Genomic DNA, 20,155 nt, shown 5'->3' with positions numbered 1-20,155 from the left:
CAGCAATGTGGGAATAGAGGGATCATATCTCAACATAATAAAGGCCATATATGAAAGACCTACAGCCGACATCATACTCAATGGGCAAAAACTAAAAGCATTTTCCTTAAGAACAGGAAGAAGGCAAGGATTCCCACTTTCGCCACTCTTATTTAACATAGTACTGGAAATCTTAGCTACAGCAATCAGACAGGAAGAAAAAATAAAAGGGATCCAAATTGGAAAGGAGGAAGTAAAACTTTCATTATCCCCAGATGACATGATACTATATGTAGAAAACCCCAAAGACTCCATCAGAAATTTACTAGACTTACTAAATTAATTTGGAAAAGTAGCAGGATACAAAATTAACGTCAAGAAATCGATGGCATTCTTATACACCAATGATGAACTCAAAGAAAGAAACTAAGAAAACAATCCCCTTTACCATTGCGGCAAAAAAAATTAAGATACCTAGGTATAAATTTAACCAAAGAAATAAAGGACCTATTCGCAGAAAACTACAGGACATTGAAAAAAGAAATAGAGAAAGATATAAAAAAAGTGGAAGCACATCCCTTGTTCATGGATTGGGAGAATTAACATCATTAAAATGTCCATACTACCCAAAGCAATCTATAGATTCAATGCAATCCCCATCAAAATACCAACAGCGTACTTCACAGAATTAGAACAAGTACTTCAAAAGTTCATATGGAACCAAAAAAGACCTCGAATAGCCACAGCAATCTTGAAAAAGAGGAACAAAGTTGGAGGGATCACAATACCAGATTTCAGGTTATACTACAAAGCCACCATAATCAAAACAGCCTGGTACTGGCACAAGAACAGGTATATAGATCAGTGGAACAGAATAGAGAACCCAGAAATGGACCCAAGGCAATTTGCTCAATTAATATTTGACAAAGGTGGCAAGAGCATACAGTGGAGTAAGGACAGCCTCTTTAATAAATGGTGCTGGGGAAATTGGACAGCTACTTGCCGAAAAATGAAACTAGACCATCAACTTACACCCTACACCAAAATAAACTCAAAATGGATAAAAGACTTAAATGTAACTCATGAATCCATAAAAATCCTAGGAGACTGTGAGCAACAAAATCTCAGACATCATACGCAGCAGAATTTTTACTGACACATCACCTAAGGCAATAGAAACAAAGGAAAAAATGAACACATGGGACTACATCAAACTCAAAAGCTTCTGCACAGCGAAAGATACAATCATCAAAACAGAAAGGCTACCCACTGTATGGGAGAGCATAATTGCCAATGATATATCAGATAAGAGGTTAAGTTCCAATACATATAGAGTGCTCATACAACTCCACAAAAGGAAGACAAAGAATCCAATTAAAAAATAGGCAGAGGAACTAAATGGACACCTCTCCAAACAGGACATACAAATGGCTAAGAGACATATGAAGAAATGTTCATCATCACTAATCATCAGAGAGATGCAAATCAAAACAACAATGAGGTATCACCTCACACCTGTCAGAATGGCCGCCATCAACAAATCATCAAACAACAAGTGTTGGCGAGGGTGTGGAGAAAAGGGGACTCTAGTACACTGTTGGTGGGAATGCAGACTGGTGCAGCCACTATGGAAAACAATATGGTGTCACCTCAAAAAATTAAAAATTGATCTCCCATTTGACCCAATGATCCCACTTCTAGGAATATACCCTAAGAAGCATAAAACACCAATAAGAAAGAATATATGTACCCCCATCTTTGTAGCAGCACTATTTACAATCGCTAAGATCTGGAAACAGCCCAAGTGCCCATCAATAGACGAATGGATAAAAAAGCTGTGGTACATATACACAATGGAGTACTACGCAGCAGTAAGAAAGAAAGATCTCTTATCCTTTGAGACTACATGGAGGGACCTGGAAAGTATCATCCTAAGTGAAACAAGCCAAACAGAGAAAGACAAATTTCATATGATCTCACTGATTTGTGGAATATAATGAACATAACAGTTTGAGGAATGGGGTAGTCCCAGAGACGAGGAAGCGGGGTACAGACTGACAATCCCCTAAGGAGTGGGGAGGTGGGGGAGGGATGAACCACAGAAGTTATACGCATTTATGCATGAACAGTGGACATGGACAACAATCTGGGGAAGGGGCAGGGAGGGAAGGGGGAGGGGGAATCAGTGGGGGAAAAAAGGAGAATCATCTGTAACAAAATCAATAAAAAATAAAATAAAATAAAAATAAATAAATAAATAAAAAGTTGGAGGGATCACATTACCAGATTTCAGGTTATACTACAAAGCCACTGTAATCAAAACAGCCTGGTACTGGCACAAGAGCAGGCATATAGACCAGTGGAACAGAACAGAGAACCCAGAAATGGACCCCAGGCAATATGCTCAATTAATATTTGACAAAGGTGGCAAGAGCATACAGTGGAATAAGGACAGCCTCCTTAATAAATGGTATTGGGAAAATTGGATAGCTTCATGCAGAAAAATGAAACTAGACCATCAACTTACACCCTACACAAGAATAAACTCAAAATGGATAAAAGACTTAAATGTGACTCATGAATCCAAAAAATCCTAGAAGAAACTGTAGGCAACAAAATTTCAGACATCATACGCAGCAGAATTTTCACTGATACATCACCTAAGGCAATAGAAACAAAGGAGAAAATAAACACATGGGACTACATCAAACTCAAAAGCTTCTGCACAGCGAAAGATACAATCATCAAAACAGAAAGGCTACCCACTGTATGGGAGAGCATAATTGCCAATGATATATCAGATAAGAGGTTAAGTTCCAATATATAGAGAGTGCTCATACAACTCAACATAAAGAAGACAAAGAACCCAATTAAAAAATAGGCAGAGGAACTAAATAGACACCTCTCCAAACAGGACATACAAAATGGCTAAGAGACATATGAAGAAATGCTCAACATCACTAATCATCAGAGAGATGCAAATTAAAACAACAATGAGGTATCACCTCACACCTGTCAGAATGGCCGCCATCAACAAATCATCAAACAACAAGTGTTGGCGAGAGTGTGGAGAAAAGAGGACTTTAGTATACTGCTGGTGGTAATGCAGACTGGTGCAACCACTATGAAAAACAATGTGGTGTTACCTCAAAAAATTAAAAATTAAACTTCCATTTGACCCAGTGATCCGTCTTCTAGGAATAAACCCTAAGAAGCCTGAAACACCAATCAGAAAGAATATATGTACCCCCATCTTTGTAGCAGCACTATTTACAACAGCTAAGATCTGGAAACAGCCCAAGTGTCCATCAATAGACGAATGGATAAAAAAGCTGTAGTACATATACACAATGGAGTACTATGCAGTTGTAAGAAAGAAAGATCTCTTATCCTTTGAGACGACATGGAGAGACCTGGAAAGTATCATCCTAAATGAAACAAGCCAAACAGAGAAAGACAAGTATCATATGATCTCATTTATTTGTGGAATATAATGAATATAACATTCTGAGGAATGGGGTAGTCTCGGAGACGTGGAAGTGGGGTACAGACTGATAATCCCCAGAAGAGGGAGTGGTGGGGGAGAGATAAACCACAGAACTTATATGCATGTATGCATGAACAATGGACATGGATAACAAAGCTGGGAACAGGGCAGGGGAGAGGGGAAATCAGTGGGAGAAAAAGGAGAAACATCTGTAACAAAAATTAATAAAAAAAAAAAATTTAAGATGTTCAAACTAGAATAAGTTACAGAATAGTAGATATAAAAACACATGCACCTATCATAGAAAAAATTCTGAAAGAATATACAAATTATTCTGAAGTTAGTGGCTCTCCCTGGGACTATGGTAGTGTTCCACTTTAGATTATACACTCCCATATTTTTTTTAAAATCTCTAACAATGACCCATTTCATAACCAGACTATTACTTGAATAACCAAATGAAAAATATACTTACTCTTGAGATGTTAATTTCCTTGATAACATATTGTCTTCCATCTTCTGCAGATTTAACAAGAATGGCTTTTCCAAAGGAACCCTCTCCAATCTTCTGTAGTTTAACATACTTCTCCATGGTTCTTTTTCTAAGGCATCTTAACTGATATGCTAGACACAAACAAAAGTAACAGTTAACGAAGATCAGCACATGTTCTATAATGATTATAATGTTTAATTTAAATTATAATTCCTTAGTGATGTGTTTACTTAAAAATGGTATTTTAAATATTTACTGAAAGTTAAACTTTATCTCAGTTTTACTCATGCAACCACGTTATAGCTAAAAAGAGAAAAAGTGACATTTCCATTTTATAAGAATGCTTTGTAAAGTCAAATACTGTACATACTTAATGTATACAGAGAAAAGCAAACTTTTTCTTATATGAATTGATTAGCCGCACTACTCTATTATCTCCAATAAGATGTAAACTGAGTAAGACTATTTCCCAAAATTATTTAACTAATCTCTTATTAGACATGTAAATTGTTTACAGTGTTTGCTATTCTTAAAAAACTTTAGATAAAATTTCCATATGTACATTTTTATGTACTTATAAAAATTCCTTACGATAAATTCTTAGTTCAAAGAATATGAATATGTTAAAGCTTTCAAACATATTGCTTAACTGTCTTACAGAAATGTCTAATAATTTACATTCTAACCAGCTGTGTATAAATGTGCCTACTCCTAGGTACTCTTTTTTTTTATTCTCACTCGAGGACATTTTTCCAGTTTTTGTTCAGATAGAGTGGGAGGGAGAGAGAGGAAGAGAGAGAGAAACATCAATGTGAAAGGGACACATCGAGTGGCTGCTACCCGCAGGACCAACCAGGGCCAGAGACAAACTGCAACCGAACCCGAGTCTCTCTGGACCGCAGGCCGATGCTCTAAGTGCTGAGACAAAGCGGCCAGGGCCTAGGTACTCTTTTAACACCGGTTATTATGTATTAAAATCTTTGAGAGGCAATAAAGGATAGTAGTTAGAGCACTGAAACCTTGGAGTCAAAGAATCTGGACTTAAATCCTGGCTTTATCTCTTATTTGTTATGTGACCTTGGACAAGCTACTCATCTTCATGTGTCTGTTTGTTCATCTGTAAAACATGGATAAAAACAGTATGCATGTACAGAACTGTTGGATTAGTTAATTTCAGTAATGTTCTCAGAACAGTGCAGGCACATAGTGAGCACTGTGTCACTTTTTGTTGCTATTGTTATTCATTCCATTTGATGTAGAAAATGGTGACTAATTTTTATTTGAAATCCTTTTGCATACCAGTGAATTTGAAAAATTCATCCATGTTTATTGAACATTTGTATTTCTGATGTGTTGAACACTTTATCCATGTTCTTTGTCCATTTTCTGTGGGATAGCCTTTTAAAAATTAATTTGTAAAAGCTCCTTTAATGAAGATGTGAGCCCTTCCCTGTCGTAAATTCTTTTTTCCTTATATGCTATTTGCTTTTCAATTTTATTTAAATTTAAATTTAAATATAATTCTCATGTTGATACCATTGTAATTATAGCTAGTTACTAATAATAGGAAAGGAGTAAAGGGAAGGCCAGACATTATAGGCATGTCATTTGCACAACTTCACCAGAAGCTGCAACTTTGCACTCCCCAGGGGACACTGGTCTACTATTCCCTGCAAAACACTAGGGAAAGGAGTCCAACCGAGGGAAGACAGAGGCATGCCCAGTAAAGGTGGGGTGACACAGGGAAGGTACTTGCCTCTCAGTCAAACCTGGGGACAGAGATGGTTGGCCAGAAAGGGTGTGGCCACTGAAAACCCATGAAAATTTGGGAATACATAATTCTCTAAACAAAGGAAGTCTCTCTCTTGTTGCTCCCCACTCGTGGTTCCTCTTGGCTTGTGGGGCTCTCTTGTTTTTTTTCCTGCCCACGTTTCCTCCCTAGCAATGTGGACCTGTGGACCCCACATGCAATGAACTGATGGACCGCAGCCAGGAAATACAAATTAAACTAGCCTAATACTGGCCTGGACTGTGCAGACATAGAAAGGAAGCTCTGGACATTGGTTCTGTTTTAGGTCTACTAAAGGTCTAGCTATACTTCTTTTATGGCGGGACAAAGGGAAATGGGATTTTGGAAACTCAGGAATTTAATTCCACGTAAATAAAGGTTTCTACTATACCTCATCCTTCCATGTGAGTTTCAGAAAATTCTTTTTCTTGGGATATCACAAAAATCCAACCCACAAGTAACTGGGGGTGACGAGGACTTCTCCTCTCTGTTAACAATATAAATATTTATCTTTTCTTTATATTTCTACCTTTGGTATAATCAGAGCCTTACCATGCCAAGATATTTGATTAAAGTCATTAGTAGCTTTAGCAATAGTTAATTTCAGGAGACTGGTGGGGACAGAAGCCAAATATGCTAGGTAGTGAAAGCTTTAAAAAAGTGAGAGAGGAGAGGGAGAGTCACAAAAGCAATCATTAGCACAGATACATGAATTCACTATGCTAATCTAAAACTAATAAATATTTAATTCACCTAACTTACTCTTTTCTGTTCCCATTCATAGCAAGCAGACTTTCTATGTATGACTCCCTTCTGAGAGAAAATGGGCTTGTGATAAAGACCATATTAAAATTTCAGTGACAGTTTACCATATTTCTCATTATAAATGAATAAACCCATGTTCTCATTTCACCTATCAATACTAATATGTAATTTTATTTTGTCTCTAAGAAATGATCTAATTTCTTTAAATGACAAAATTCATATTCTAGGTCTGTGAGACTAAAGGCCAGAACCTAGCCTGTGGTAAAAATCAATGGGATAATTATTCCTTACACATTTTTTAGGAAAGAGCTTTCTTCTACTTTAAAAAACATAATAACCATTTTCCATTTCAAAATTTATGTAAGAAATGACATGGTTTTTATCAGCTTTAAGAGAAACAAGAAATTATTATGATAGCACTACAGCATTATCAGTGAATTAAAGTAGAAAAGCCATTTCAAACACTTTCAAGTCCAACTTTGATCAAATGGCATTATATAATGGTTATCTGGACACCAGCTAGAATTTAATGATTCCTCCAGGACATGAAAGTATATTACATTACTATGCTATTTAGAAAAAAGTATCAAGTTAAACTCATTTTAGAAAACTAAATTTCATAAGTCAAATTACATTAAATAATAACCACATAATGAGATTTCACAGCCATCATTATTTTGTAACTTTTGCCAAAAAAATAAATAAATAAAATTAGTCAATTTGGCCCTGCCTCAAAATTTAGTTGCCAGTTTCTTTCAAGGGACCACCCTAACAAGATGGAAGCTCTAAGAGTCTCTAGTATTGCATTCTGCTGCTACTGCATTACTGAGCATTGTGGTTCTGACAACTCAGTAGAGTAGAATCTGCCCCTGGTAGAGAAGAAGGATGACTCTAATTGCCATCAAATAATGTCAAGTGCACATACTTTATGAACAATGAAAGACTTGTGGTAGATGAGTTTCAGAGCAACTGATAACCCCTACTTTTCGGCAGAGTTCACACTAGACTAGTATAGTTCACTAGAGGAAGAAGTAAAAGGAAAACATGATAGATTACTTTCACTGTCTTACAGCATATTTAACCAAGCTATTTCCCAGTTGTGAAACTTCTCAGCTGAACTACAACTCTAGAAAATTTTCAAAAATGAAATAAAAGATAATAAAATGTACTATAGGGTTATATATCCAAAATCATCATAACATGTAACTGAAGGAACATTAAAATCCTGTTCTAATTTTACTATTGTAATAAAATCAGATTACAAATATCTGGCCTTTCTATGCTTCAGCTTCCAACATCAAATGAAAATCATAATACCAACGTGATAATATTCTTAAGGTCTCTAACAATTATATCAATTTAATCTCTGTAATACATATCTGATATTGAACATATTCAAAGCATAAAATCAAAGACATTTTTGATACTTGAGCTTTCCAAAGAGTTATGTGATATAACAAATAAAGCAATGGATTTGGAAAATAAAAGTTACATGACCAAAAGCAAACCACCTGACCTCTCTGAGCCTTATATACTTCATCTAAAAACACTCATTGTTTAAACATAATGCTATTAAGGGCCCTACCAATTCTAATAGTCTATGACTCAAGAGGAAGAAAATAAAGGAGCTATGTACATCAGAAAATAAGAAACTTCAACACAATTTAGAATTGTACTATTAACCACAGAGTAGAAATAACAGAGATATAGCCAAAGCCTTTCCTTCAGAAAAATGAAGAAACCATAAAGTACTTACTTTAGCCTAAAGTTTTAAAAGGTCAAAAAATAAACTGCAACTGAAACTTAAACCTATCAAATGAACATACATAGTTACCTCTACTTCTTGCTCAAAACTAACAACTTAAAAGGGATAAGAAAAAAAAAAGGCAGAAGAGAAAAGAAAAGCAATAGCAACAAAATTCTGGAAGCTGACAAACACAAAAACAAGCAGCAACTGACTTGGGAGACTAAAGAAAGCTGTATTCCAAGCCAGCAGTGGGAAATAAGTCAACTCCCACTACAAACTAGTTCAATAATTGGAAGCACCAGGTAACTCTGAGAGTGAGGACAATGTTAGAACTAAAACAAGATCGGGTGACTAGGTAAGCAGCAGTTAGACAGCCTCATCCACCTCTCCCAACCAGGTGATTTCCAAGCTTTCAGCTTGGCAGAAGACTAGAGATTTCTCTAGATTGGGAATACCTGACACAGCTGGGATGGGAAATGCCATATACAAGCATACCTCTTTTTATTGTGCTTCAGTTTACTGTGCTTCACAGATGCTGCATTTTTTTTTTTTTTTTTTACAAAATGTAGGCAAGACCCACTACCAGAAAAAATTATGACTCACTTTATTGCAGGGGTCTGGAACCAAACCCACAGTATCTCCAAGGTATGCCTGGACAATCTGGGAGATTAAGTGAAGGTCTACACAGTAAATGGTGAGACTGTTCCAACCAGGATGGTGTAGCTCTTATCAGACTAGGCCACCTCCCAAAACAACCACAGATGCTGAGTAAAATACATAAAACAATACACAGGAGTTGAGGGGCTATAATCATTGAAAGGTACGAACATATTAGTGAGTTCCACATTTACCCCAGCCTTATCCCTGAAAACATTTTCCAAACTGTGACAAGCAGTAATGGAGCTTAAGTAGAAAGCGGCAGTCTTAATGGGCTGAGGAGAGGGAGGTCAGAGGTTAGGGCTGCCAAAATCCTGGAGGAGGGAAAAGAACACAAGGAGTCTGAAAATCTGCATATAAATTCCTCTCTTGTCCGTTAGCCCATTTCTACATTGTGCACACACAGGGCACAACAGGCTAGTTCTAACAAAGCTAAAACCAGTGCTTGTCAGGATCAAGGTTATCAGCTCATACTCCATCAGCCTGCCAGAACAAAACAACAATATTTGGAAGATAATTGTTCCAGAAATGCTAAGACCTTTCATTTACAAGTTCTAGCATCTAATAATTAAGAAGCATGTTAGAGAGAGAGAGAGAGAGAGAGAGAGAGAGAGAAACAACCAACCAAAATGAAAAGACAAAAAAACCCCAATAGAAATAGACTCACAAATGACTCAAATACCGAGTTCTCAGTAGGAAATTTTATTTTATTTTATCTTACTTTATTTTCTTCTGCTTTTACTTTTATTAGTCTTTATTTTATGCTGAATTTACTCCCGGGCCATAAGTTTTTGTTTCTTCAGTTTCTTCTGGGATATCTTTTTCTTCTGTGTAATCTCCTCTTCTGGTTTAGAAACAATCTGCTCTTTCTCAGTGAGGATCATCTCAAAGTGGCGGGGAGAGCTCATTTGTGGGTTAATCCACCCATGAGCTCGGTAAGTTCAATGCCGCATCTTGGGAGCTTTGTTTACCTGGATGTGCTCAATGGCCAGAGAATCTACATCTAAACCCTAAGTTCACCATTGCTCTCTGCATTTTTAAGCATGTGCAGCAAAAACTCAACATTCTTTTTAGGCCACCAACCCTGTATCCAGCCCCACTGTTTCGTCTGGGCACACCTACCAATTCCGCCATTGTAACAACAGAGAGGCACACAATAGCTTCTGTAAAGTGACATCCTTCAGATACTTGGTGGCTTTTCGAATATGCATACCTTTGATGCCCTGGGCAGTTTCCAGAGTGTTCTTAAAGTGAACACGAAGATTTGAACCTTTTGATTTGCATCACTTTGTGGGGTTTTCTGGGTCAAGTGAATAGCGAACCATTTCAGAGGTCACTTCTGGCTGCTTTTGGAAAGAGTCAGTAGGAAATTTTAATAACCATGATTAATATGGTCCAGAAAATAAGAGAAAAAGATGAATAAAAGTGATTTTTTTTAAAGATGGAGAATTTTTGTTTGTTTTTAATTAATTAATTTATTTTTGTTACAGATGTTTCTCCTTTTCCCCTCACTGATACCCCCTCCCCCTCCCTTCGCACCCTGTCCCCAGCATTGTTGTCCATGTCCATTGTTCATGCATACATGCATATAAATTCTGTGGTTTATCTCTCCCCCCCACCCCCTCTCCTGGGGATTGTCAGTCTGTACCCCACTTCCACATCTCTGGGACTACACCATACAGATGGAGAATTTTTTAAAAAATTTTATAGATGGAGAATTTCAACAAAGAACTGAAATTTATATTTAAAAATTAAATAAACATTCTAGAACTAAAACATCTGAAATTAGGAACCCATTGCATGGGTTTTACAGCAGATAGGATTAGTAACCTGAAAAATAAACCAATAAAAAAGATGCATCAAAGGAACAGAAAGAAAAAATAAGAAAAAAACAAAAACAAACAAGAAAGAAAGAAAGAAGAGGTAGATGGATGGATGAATAAGACGATTCAATATCAGAAAGAGTTTAATTCTTAATCTCTAAATTTAAAGCTGTATTCATAAAAACAAAAGCTTTGAGAGTGAGAGAAATTAGATAAGCTGATTTTAAAGTTAATATGAAAAAAGCAAGAACAGCCACAGAAATATTGAAAAAAAAAAAGACCAATGAAGGAAGACTTGTTCTACTTAATGTCAAGACACCTTATAAAGCTATTTTTAAAGTTTTGACTTGGTGGGTGACCATGGTAACACTTCAAATAGTTAGGGAAAACATGAATTTTGAAATAAATAGCATTTAGACAATTAGGTAGCAACATGGAAAAAAAAAAGTTAAATCCATTATCCATTTTATTCACTTTCTACCAACATAAATTTTAGATGATAATATACTTAAATGTAAAAACTGAAAACATAATTGTAATAAAATAAACATGAGGATGATTTTTATGATCTTAGAGTAGGATAGCTTAGTATGACACAAACCCCCAAAGCCTTAAGGGATTAATATGACTACATAAAAATCTTGCATAGCAAAAACTAGTATAGGTCAAAATTCAAATGACAAAAAGAAAAAATACATATTTTTTTAGATTGTATCACCAAGGGCTCTTTCTCTAATAAATAAAAAGCTCCTACATATTCATAGAAAAAATCCAACAGGAAAATGGACAAAGAATATGAAATTAAAAGTTAACAACATGCCATGGCTAGTTTGGCTCAGCGGTTGAGCGTCGGCCTGCCAACCAGAGAGTCCTGGGTTTGGTTCCCGCTAGGGACACACACCACCAAAGGAACAAAGTTAACAACAAAAAGGAATCTAATTGATGTTACAATGTGCAAAGGTATGCAATCTCACATAAAGAAAAATACAATTTAAAAGTATAAGAGATTTGGCCCTGGCCGGTTTGGCTCAGCAGTTAAGAGCATCAGCCTGCGGTCCAGAGAGACCCGGGTTCGGTTCCCACTAAGGGCACATACCTTGGTTGCAGTTTGTCCCCAGCCCTGGTTGGGTCATGCAGGAGGTAGCCACTTGATGTGTCCCTTTCACTTCAATGTTTCTCTCTCTCTCTCCTTCTCTTTCCCTCCCACTCTATCTGAAAAATGTCCTAGGGTGAGGATTAAAAAAAAAGTAAGAGATTTGTTCTGTATATTTTACCACAATAAAAAAAAAAGTATGAGCTAGCATTTTTTAGCCAGCAGAATTGCAAAATTCAGAAAGTTTGTTATTATACTGTGTTGAAGAAGAATGTAAGAAAACAGAATATGGTGAGAATACAAACTGATACAAATACTAAGGAATATTAATTCAGCAATATCTATCAAAATTATAAATGTTCAGGTACTTTGATCCAGCAATTCCATTTCTAGGAATTTACCTTATAAACATTTTCAAATGTATGAAAGTTTTCCTCTGTAGCACTGTTTAAAATGGCAAAACTTAAATATTCAAGTCAAAGAGAAAGAAGCAACATTTATATTGATATAGATTAATTTCTAAGTACCAGAATAATAAATAGTTCATACTCCCCTTTGTATATTAAAAGGCAATACATGTGTGTGTTTCTATTTACGTTATATATGTGTTTAAACATATATCTATATAAAAACACTTATATGTATACACACACATAATTGCTTGTATAAGTTAAGTAATATCTCTGAAGGGATACCAAATAAACTGGTAATATTGGCTGCCTTCAGGGAAGAGAACTGAATAGTTGGGAAGATTTTTCAATTTCTAATACCTTCTGAATTTTAAACTATATAAATGTATTATCTATTCCAAACATTACATTAAATTTAAAAATAATAAATACTGATAGAAAGAAGTAGGAAGAATGCTACCTAAATCAATTTCTCCGGTTAAAATCCTTAAACAGTTCTCCATTTCCAAACTTCTAATCCTGACATCCAAAGTTTTTCTATATGGTATCACTCCTTTTCAATTATGTCCACTATACTCCGAAAAAATATAAATATATATGCACATATATATTGCCTCTAGTCAAATTAGACATCTTTCCTCACATTTTACTAAGAAATTATTTAAGCCATAAATAAGCAATGTTTGACATAATAAAATTTTGTGCACCAAATATGAAAAATGTCAGAGTTATGAATCAAAAACTTTAGCCCCACAAATCTCGAACATTAAGTCTCTTCAGCTATATGATGCACAAGATAGCCTAAAGGGAAACATTGGTAAAGGGATGTCAACAGATTTTTAAGAAGTCCTTATGGTGCTATCCACAGCTACAATCCATTTATATAGTTCACCCAAAATAATAAACAACATTTTGGGATTATGGGAGAGGGTTAATTTATCTTCTCAGTAAAGAAAGTCCCTGCCTTATTTCTCATTACTCAAAAAAGAAGAAAGCAAAAATGGGATTCCTACTAGGTTTTTTCCCCCCCAAATATGTGCTTTTCTTCTCTGTAAGTCTATTCAAGCAACAATTAATGGCTTTCCTAGTGGAAACTACCAACATGTAAATAATTTACATTCATGAAATGGTGTCATGATTATGACTTAGAAGGTAGAAAATTAGACCAAGTAAAATTTACTTGGAATTCAATGTCAATGTATTATTAAAATGACCTCAAAAGAACTCCTGTGGCCAAGTTCCATGAACCTAACTAAACTAATGGTGACTTTTACTGTGCAAAAACCTGTTTTCCTACAAAATTGGCTCCTTACCTTTCACCTAGAACAATGGGCAATTTAAAATGATCTGTGGATCCTCTCACACCAGACAAATCTAAAATAGAAACAAAGGACTGTTTCTCTCCATCTTTGGCTCCCCTCCATTATCTCCACAATACTGCTGCATCATAAGAAAGGGCCATTATAAGTACATATTGGATATTACTTTTAATCCTTCATAAATATTTCTGATGTAACTTGGAATGGCAATAAATATTTTTCTGCTTCTAGGGGGTGGGCCTTAGAAAATAAAAATTAGGCCTGTATATATATTAAAAAATGAGTTATGATGAACTCTGAAGGCAGAACTTTTAATGCCTTACATATGGAAACAGTTTCAAATTATGAAACTGAAATATAAGATTGTAGGCCAACCAGTTGCTACTCATTTTGTAATTAAACGTATGTGTAATTTAAGACTGGAGACACCATCTAAGCCTGTAAATGACTGCTTATCCATACCAAGATTTCTATAATTTCAATAGATTTTTAAACAATGTCCAATGATTGCTTTGCAATACATATTATTCCTTAGAAAATTCACATTCTAGTGAGATAAGGATATTATTTTTCCGTGCACTTAAGATACGCACGCAATCTCTACATAAGCAACTCTTAGCAAGGTCTCCTCGTCTCCAATATGATTTTGCCATTTTGCATATCATTGCTTCCCCCAAGTGCAACTCACCTCAACGACACAGGACGTTAGTAGGAATAACGGTGATGATCTATAAGCAAAAGTCTAGGTGTAGCAGTCTTCCTACGGGACTTAATGAGGCAGAGGCATCATCCCGCATTTCCAACATGACATCCTGAAAGAGAAACCAAGTCTATCTAACCAGCCTCTCACAGTCCGCTATGAAAGGGGGCAGTGCGACTCCCACACTCACACCAGCCTTGGGCTGACCGCTCAGGTTGGACTCGGTTCGGCTCGGGCAACGCCCTGTGAGACTGGTACACACTACCCGGACGAAACAAACTGGTTTCTGAGCCCCTTGGAAACGGCAGGCGGGAGCAGGGGGAGTGCCCCGGTTACCGCCTCTCCAACTTCAGAGGTGGTGGCTCCTGGCCTCAGCAACGGGGTTGGGGTGGGGGTCGGGCGGCATTTGGGACCGGGAGGCTACCTGCCTGCCACGTCCTCCTGTCTCGCAAAGCCCGCTCTAGGTTCCGGGGTATGCAGAGAAGTGCTTGGGACCCCGGACTGAAAAGTCTGCACCCTACCGCTCCTAAACCCTGGAGCGAGTGCAGACGAAGGGGGAGCGGCTGGCGCGTCACCGGCGCTGGCGTGTGGCGTCAGCGCGCTCGGCGCGCAGTGGAGGTAGCCGGGAAAGAGCAGCGCGGGGCCGAGGCTGGGGGGCGGGGCCGAGGCCGGGGCGGGGCCGGGGCCGGGGCGGGGCCGGGGCGGGGGCGGGGCCGGGGCCAGGACGCTGCAGGGGGGATAGGTTAAGGGAACAGAAAGATGCAAAGGAAAAGACAGGAGTGTGTAGTTTGAAGTAGTATGTCAGAGCGAGAACTCACTACTATAAGTTGATTTGCAGTAAATCATATTGTAAATTTGTCCCAGACATACGACACAGAGAAAAAGCTTTTTTTAACCTGAAGACTTTTATTTAGGGATGCCATATTTTTAAAAGTAATTTTGCTTTCAAAAGCAAGCCTTTTTATAGTATATTTTGGATGATTAAAACAAGAAAGTATTTTCAAATCTTGACAGAACATTTTTTAAGGTATAATGTGATTTTCTACACCTATTATCTAATGTGTATGTAAATTAATTGGAGGTATATTGAAAGGTTTGGTAATCTGAGTACCTTTCTTCATTGCAGGACTTTCTAAGATAGAAACATAATTTCATATAATAAGGGTGTTCTCCTGGGTATTCCTATGGCTAAAGTGACTTACCCCGAGATACTGGAGATTACAAACATAAAGCTGAAGGAGGATAGTACAACTCTAAGTTGTATCTGTTGTACACAGGTTGTATGTAGCTTGGAGAAACCACAGATTTTGCCAGAGAGCTCAGAAATCAAGTGATTCAGATGTTTGCTTCAGAGAAATGTTTCCTTCTTCTTCATCCCTGCCCCAACACACCAACACCAAGACCTTCTTTGGTTTCTCCTGCTGGTCTTCGGTTTAGTCACGCTTACAATACAAACTTTATTCTCAGCATGTAAATAGAAAGGTTTGGGCTTCTTTGCCAGAAGATGGGACTGCAAGTGATTTAACATGGCAAACTGGAGAAAATCTGCTTCAGTTTATTTACTTTCAATCTCCATGAAAAAGACTTGTTACCCTAATTTTCTCACTTTTAGGCTAACCTCCTATGACCCTTCCACCCCAGTTAGTAAGAATTTGGGTGTCTGAATGCACAATAACTCTAGTTCTACCCACGTCCCTTTGTACAGCAAAGCAACATGAAAACATCTGCTAATTGCTAAGCTAGCAAATTCTTTTTGGATGATTTCATGAAGAATGGTCAGATACTTCCTTAGACAATTATTTTTGCTCCTGTTATGAACTGTTAGCGGGAATATAAACTGCTAGCAATATGTATATCAACAAATTCACTTCTAAAACAAGTAGGTAAAGATGTATTACAAGAATAGCCTTGTTTTTATAACCAGAAAAATTAGAAATAATGTGAATTCTAATAATAAGGCATTGGCTAAATAAATTATAATACATTCAAACAATAGAATATACTAAAGCCATTAAAAATGGTCATCAGGATCTATTTTTACGACATAGAAAGATTCCCTTGATATATTGTTGAGTAAATAAAGTTAGCCCGGCTGGTGTTGCTCAGTGGTTGAACATCAAGCCATGCACCAAAAGACCACTGGTTTGATTCCCAGTCAGGCCACATGCCCACGTTGTGGGCCAAATCCCCAGTGGGGGACATGTAGGAGGCGGCCAATCAGTGATCTCTCTCATTGATGTTTCTCTCTCTCCTTCTCCCCTCCTCTTTCTATAAAATCAATAAAATAAATAGACAAATAAATAAATAAATAAATAAAGCAAGTTACTCTAACCTGGTTTAAGAAGATTACCTGCCCTAGATGGTTTGGCTTAGCGGTTAGAGCTTCAGCCTGCAGACCAAAGTCTCGGGTTTGATTTTGGTCAAGGGCATGTACCTCGGTTATGGTTTGGTTCCGGCCCTCGATGTTTCTCTTTTTCTCCCTCCCTCCCACTCTATCTGAAGATAAATGGAGAAGGGTCTTCGGGTGAGGATTTTAAAAAAAGAGGATTACATGATTTCCCTTGCTGGTTTATATACTTCTGTAGAGTTCAGTTGTTTTTTTTTTGTTTGTTTGTTTTTTACAACAAGCATATTTAAATTTCTTTAATTCTTTTTATTTAAATATTTTATTGGATTTTTCTTTCAAACAACAAAAAAATCTTTGCTTCTTTCACAAGTATACAAAAATAAGTCCCGTAGTCTCTGTCCCCAGAATTTGTCCTATGCTTATTCTTACAAGAGGCTGATGTTAACAGTTTTACAAATGTCATCTATATTTTTCTTTAAGTTCATAAAAGCATTTATTAATACGTATTTGTTTTAGTCTGTTAAAATGAGATTATAGTCTACACATTGTTTTGCCACTTGCCTTTTACTTAACAGTATATCATGAATATCTCTAGAGGTCAATTAATTATTCTTGTTAATGATATCAATATTCCATGATATAGATGTACCAAGATCTACTAAATAGGTTTGCTGAGTCAAAAAGTATGTTTTTTTTTTTTTTTCTTTTCTTCTACTTTAATAGATACTCCTGTGCTTTGGTTATATAGTGCTGTGTAACATATCGCCCTCAAACTTAGTGGCCTAAAAAAACAATATATAATAAATATATAATAATATATATAATAAATATATTTATTATATCCTTACAATTTTGGGGCCAGGAAATCAGGTGGGGTTTTGTTGGGTCCTTTTGCTCCACATTGCTTTGACTGAGCTCACTCACTTAACTTCATTCAGTGGGTGACTATGCTGAACAGGATGGTTCAAGAAGCTTCATGTTTGGTGTCTTGGTACTCCTCGACAACTCCCTCTCTCTACACGTGAGTAACTTGGGTTGCTCACAATATTGTGGTCTCAGGACAGTCATTCTCATTTCATAAAAGCTAGCTTCTTATAAGGAAGAAATAGAAGGTGCCAGTCTTTTTTTTTTTAATTCTCACCATAGGATTTTTTTTTTTTTTTTGGAGAGAGAGAGAGAGAGGGAGAGAGAGAGAAACATCAATGTGAGAGAGAAACACTATCTGTTACCTCCCGCTTGAGCCTGAAGCTAGCAATGTACCCTAACCAGAATAGAACCTGTAACCTTTTGGTATACAGGACAATGCTCCAACCAACTGAGCCACCTGGCCAGGGCAAAGGTGCCAGTCTTTTAGAGGCTACACCACGGAAAGGTATGGTGTCACTTCTTCCATATTCTTGGTGAAAACAAGGCTCAAGGCCAAGCAAGATTTACAAGTAAGGGAGGGATCAATGTTGGCATATTTGTAGACTATCTACTATATCCTGGATTACTTTTCATACATTTATGAAATTCAAACTTCTAAAAGCTTTGTATAAAAAGTGCCTATTTCCACCACCACTGGATGTTTCTCTCTTAATTTTACAAAAATTTGAAATTTCTTCCTTTGTGCATGCCTTGTATATCCCTTGCCAGGGGGATATATCTTTTTTTGATTATCTTTTAAAAAAATCAATTTGTAGGCGCTATTTGTAAAATATAGAAATGAACTCTTTGGCATCTTGTGGAATAAATATTTTCTGACAGTCTCTCACTAGCAGTTTGATACTTTTTAATGGTATTTTTGGCCATACAAAACTTCGTACATTTGTATATTATCAAATCTGGCAATTTTTTTGTTTTATTTTTTGTAATTTAGGTTTCTCATTTTGCCAAGTAAATAGTCTTTCACTCCCAAAGTTATCTAAATAATCTTAATGTTTTTGCATTTTGTTTAATAAGTTTAATACATTTGAAATTTATTTTTATATATGATTAACATAGAGAGAGACTAGCTTTGTATTCTTTTGGAGAAAAGCTAGTTATGCCAGAATCATTTATTAAATGTGATTTGCTTTTACACTGATTTGAAATGTAAACTTTATAATATATTAAGTCTACTACTTACTTTTGTATCTACTAATGGAATTCTCTTTTACTTACCTGTTGGTCTCAAGCTCATTTTGTCAATTAATAAAATGAAAGAGTGCCCTGCCAGTGTAGCTCAGTTGGATGGAGTGTTGTCCAGTACAGCAAAAGGTGGTAAGTTCGATTCCTAGTCAGGGCACATACTCAGGTTGTGGGTTTGATCCCCAGTTGGGGAATATACAGAAGACAACTAATCAGTGTTTCTCTCTCTCTCTTCCTTTCTCTAAAACCAATTTTTTTTAAATGAAAAAATTTGTTTTAATAATCAAGAAATACTATAGCAATATTTTCCATTTTGAAAAAGAAATGCCAACACTAAAACACTTTTAAAACTTTTAGTAATTATTTGTATACTTGTATACTAAAGCTGGTTAAAGTTACACTTGTGGACCTCTTTTCTAGTAGAAATAAAAAAGAAATTTCTTAACCTTTATTAATAGTGCTATATACTATGCCAAATGGAAAGGGACTAGCTATATTACTAAAGTGTTCTTCTATTAGAGATTTTTCAGAAATATATTCTGTCATTTATTTACAATGGATTGAGCACTATGCAAATGATGTAGATAGGCATATTCAAGACTTAGGTATTCTTATTTGTTCTTTCCAGAAAGCAGGCAGTGAGATGAAACAAGAGGATAATAAATGAGAGCAAATAGTTGGTGGTAGATTTACACTAAATATTTTTCCTTTGTGAAGTTCTGAAAAGACCACGTTGTGTCAGTGAATGTGTTTGATCAAACTGTCTTGACATACAAGCAATCTTTTGTGATTGAAGAAAAGAAGGTTTTAAAACCTTAAATATGAGGAAATGCATGCTCTAAAATCCAGATCTCATGCAGACCTATAATACTCACACCCAAGAAAGAAAAAAAGCATTTTTGCATTTAGGGCTCTATCTCTCTACATTCTAAGAATATTTTGTATTTAAGCCAATTCTTGAAAGCTTACTTTATCTGGCCTTATGTCATCTGAACTAACCATTAGTTATATATAGCTTGGATTGAAACTGTAGCAGTCTGATTAATTTATGGATCTTAATCAGGTTGGTTTAGCTCAATAGGCAAAGGTTATCTAATCAGTTCTCCAGTTTCTGGCTTTCTGGGTTGGGTCACCTGCTAGAACCCATAGAAGAGTCAGCTATCTAAAGAGGGAGATAGATCATAATCTATTTTTAGGAGGAATAAAGTAAGACATTGAGTCCTTAGCTGTGCAGAGCCTGAGAAAGGAGTCATCTCATAAGACTGAACTGAGAATGTACTTGGTTGCCCTGGCCGGTTTGGCTCAGCGGTTAGAGCGTCGGCCTGCGGTACAGAGAGAATGTACTTGGTTGGAATAACTCAGAGTGCATCAAGTTCCAATGAGGCTTAGACAGGAAAGAATCACATGAAACTAGAAGATTGTTTGTAATGTCAAAGG

The 20,155-nt window shown here is 36.4% G+C and overlaps 1 protein-coding gene and 1 pseudogene across 10 annotated transcripts in view; both read right to left on the bottom strand.

Moving 5' to 3' along the window:
- The window catches only part of NEK1 (NIMA related kinase 1), a 191,234-nt gene extending 176,428 nt beyond the window's left edge, over positions 1-14,806 (bottom strand). For 9 of the 10 annotated variants that reach the window (XR_004956413.1, XR_004956412.1, XR_004956415.1 and 6 more), the window contains exons 1-3: positions 14,687-14,806; positions 14,251-14,374; positions 3,942-4,090 (exon numbers count right to left, since the gene is read on the bottom strand). Coding sequence is in view for 5 of the 10 variants with exons in the window: in XM_036240044.1 (XP_036095937.1) it covers positions 3,942-4,058 (117 nt within the window). In the remaining 5 variants the exon portion in view is untranslated. Of the gene's footprint in view, positions 1-3,941; positions 4,091-6,139; positions 6,236-14,250; positions 14,375-14,686 lie in introns of all 10 variants that reach the window. The other variant, XM_036240045.1, reaches the window with a different exon arrangement.
- On the bottom strand, positions 9,688-10,137 carry LOC118615261 (annotated as a pseudogene).
- Positions 14,807-20,155: the final 5,349 nt, after the last annotated feature.

Source organism: Molossus molossus, unplaced genomic scaffold (assembly GCF_014108415.1).
Source record: "Molossus molossus isolate mMolMol1 unplaced genomic scaffold, mMolMol1.p scaffold_m16_p_4, whole genome shotgun sequence".
In the NCBI taxonomy this organism is placed as follows: Eukaryota; Metazoa; Chordata; class Mammalia; order Chiroptera; family Molossidae; genus Molossus; species Molossus molossus.
Note: the sequence above shows the minus strand (reverse complement) of the source record. Positions and strands in the feature narration are given on the sequence as shown.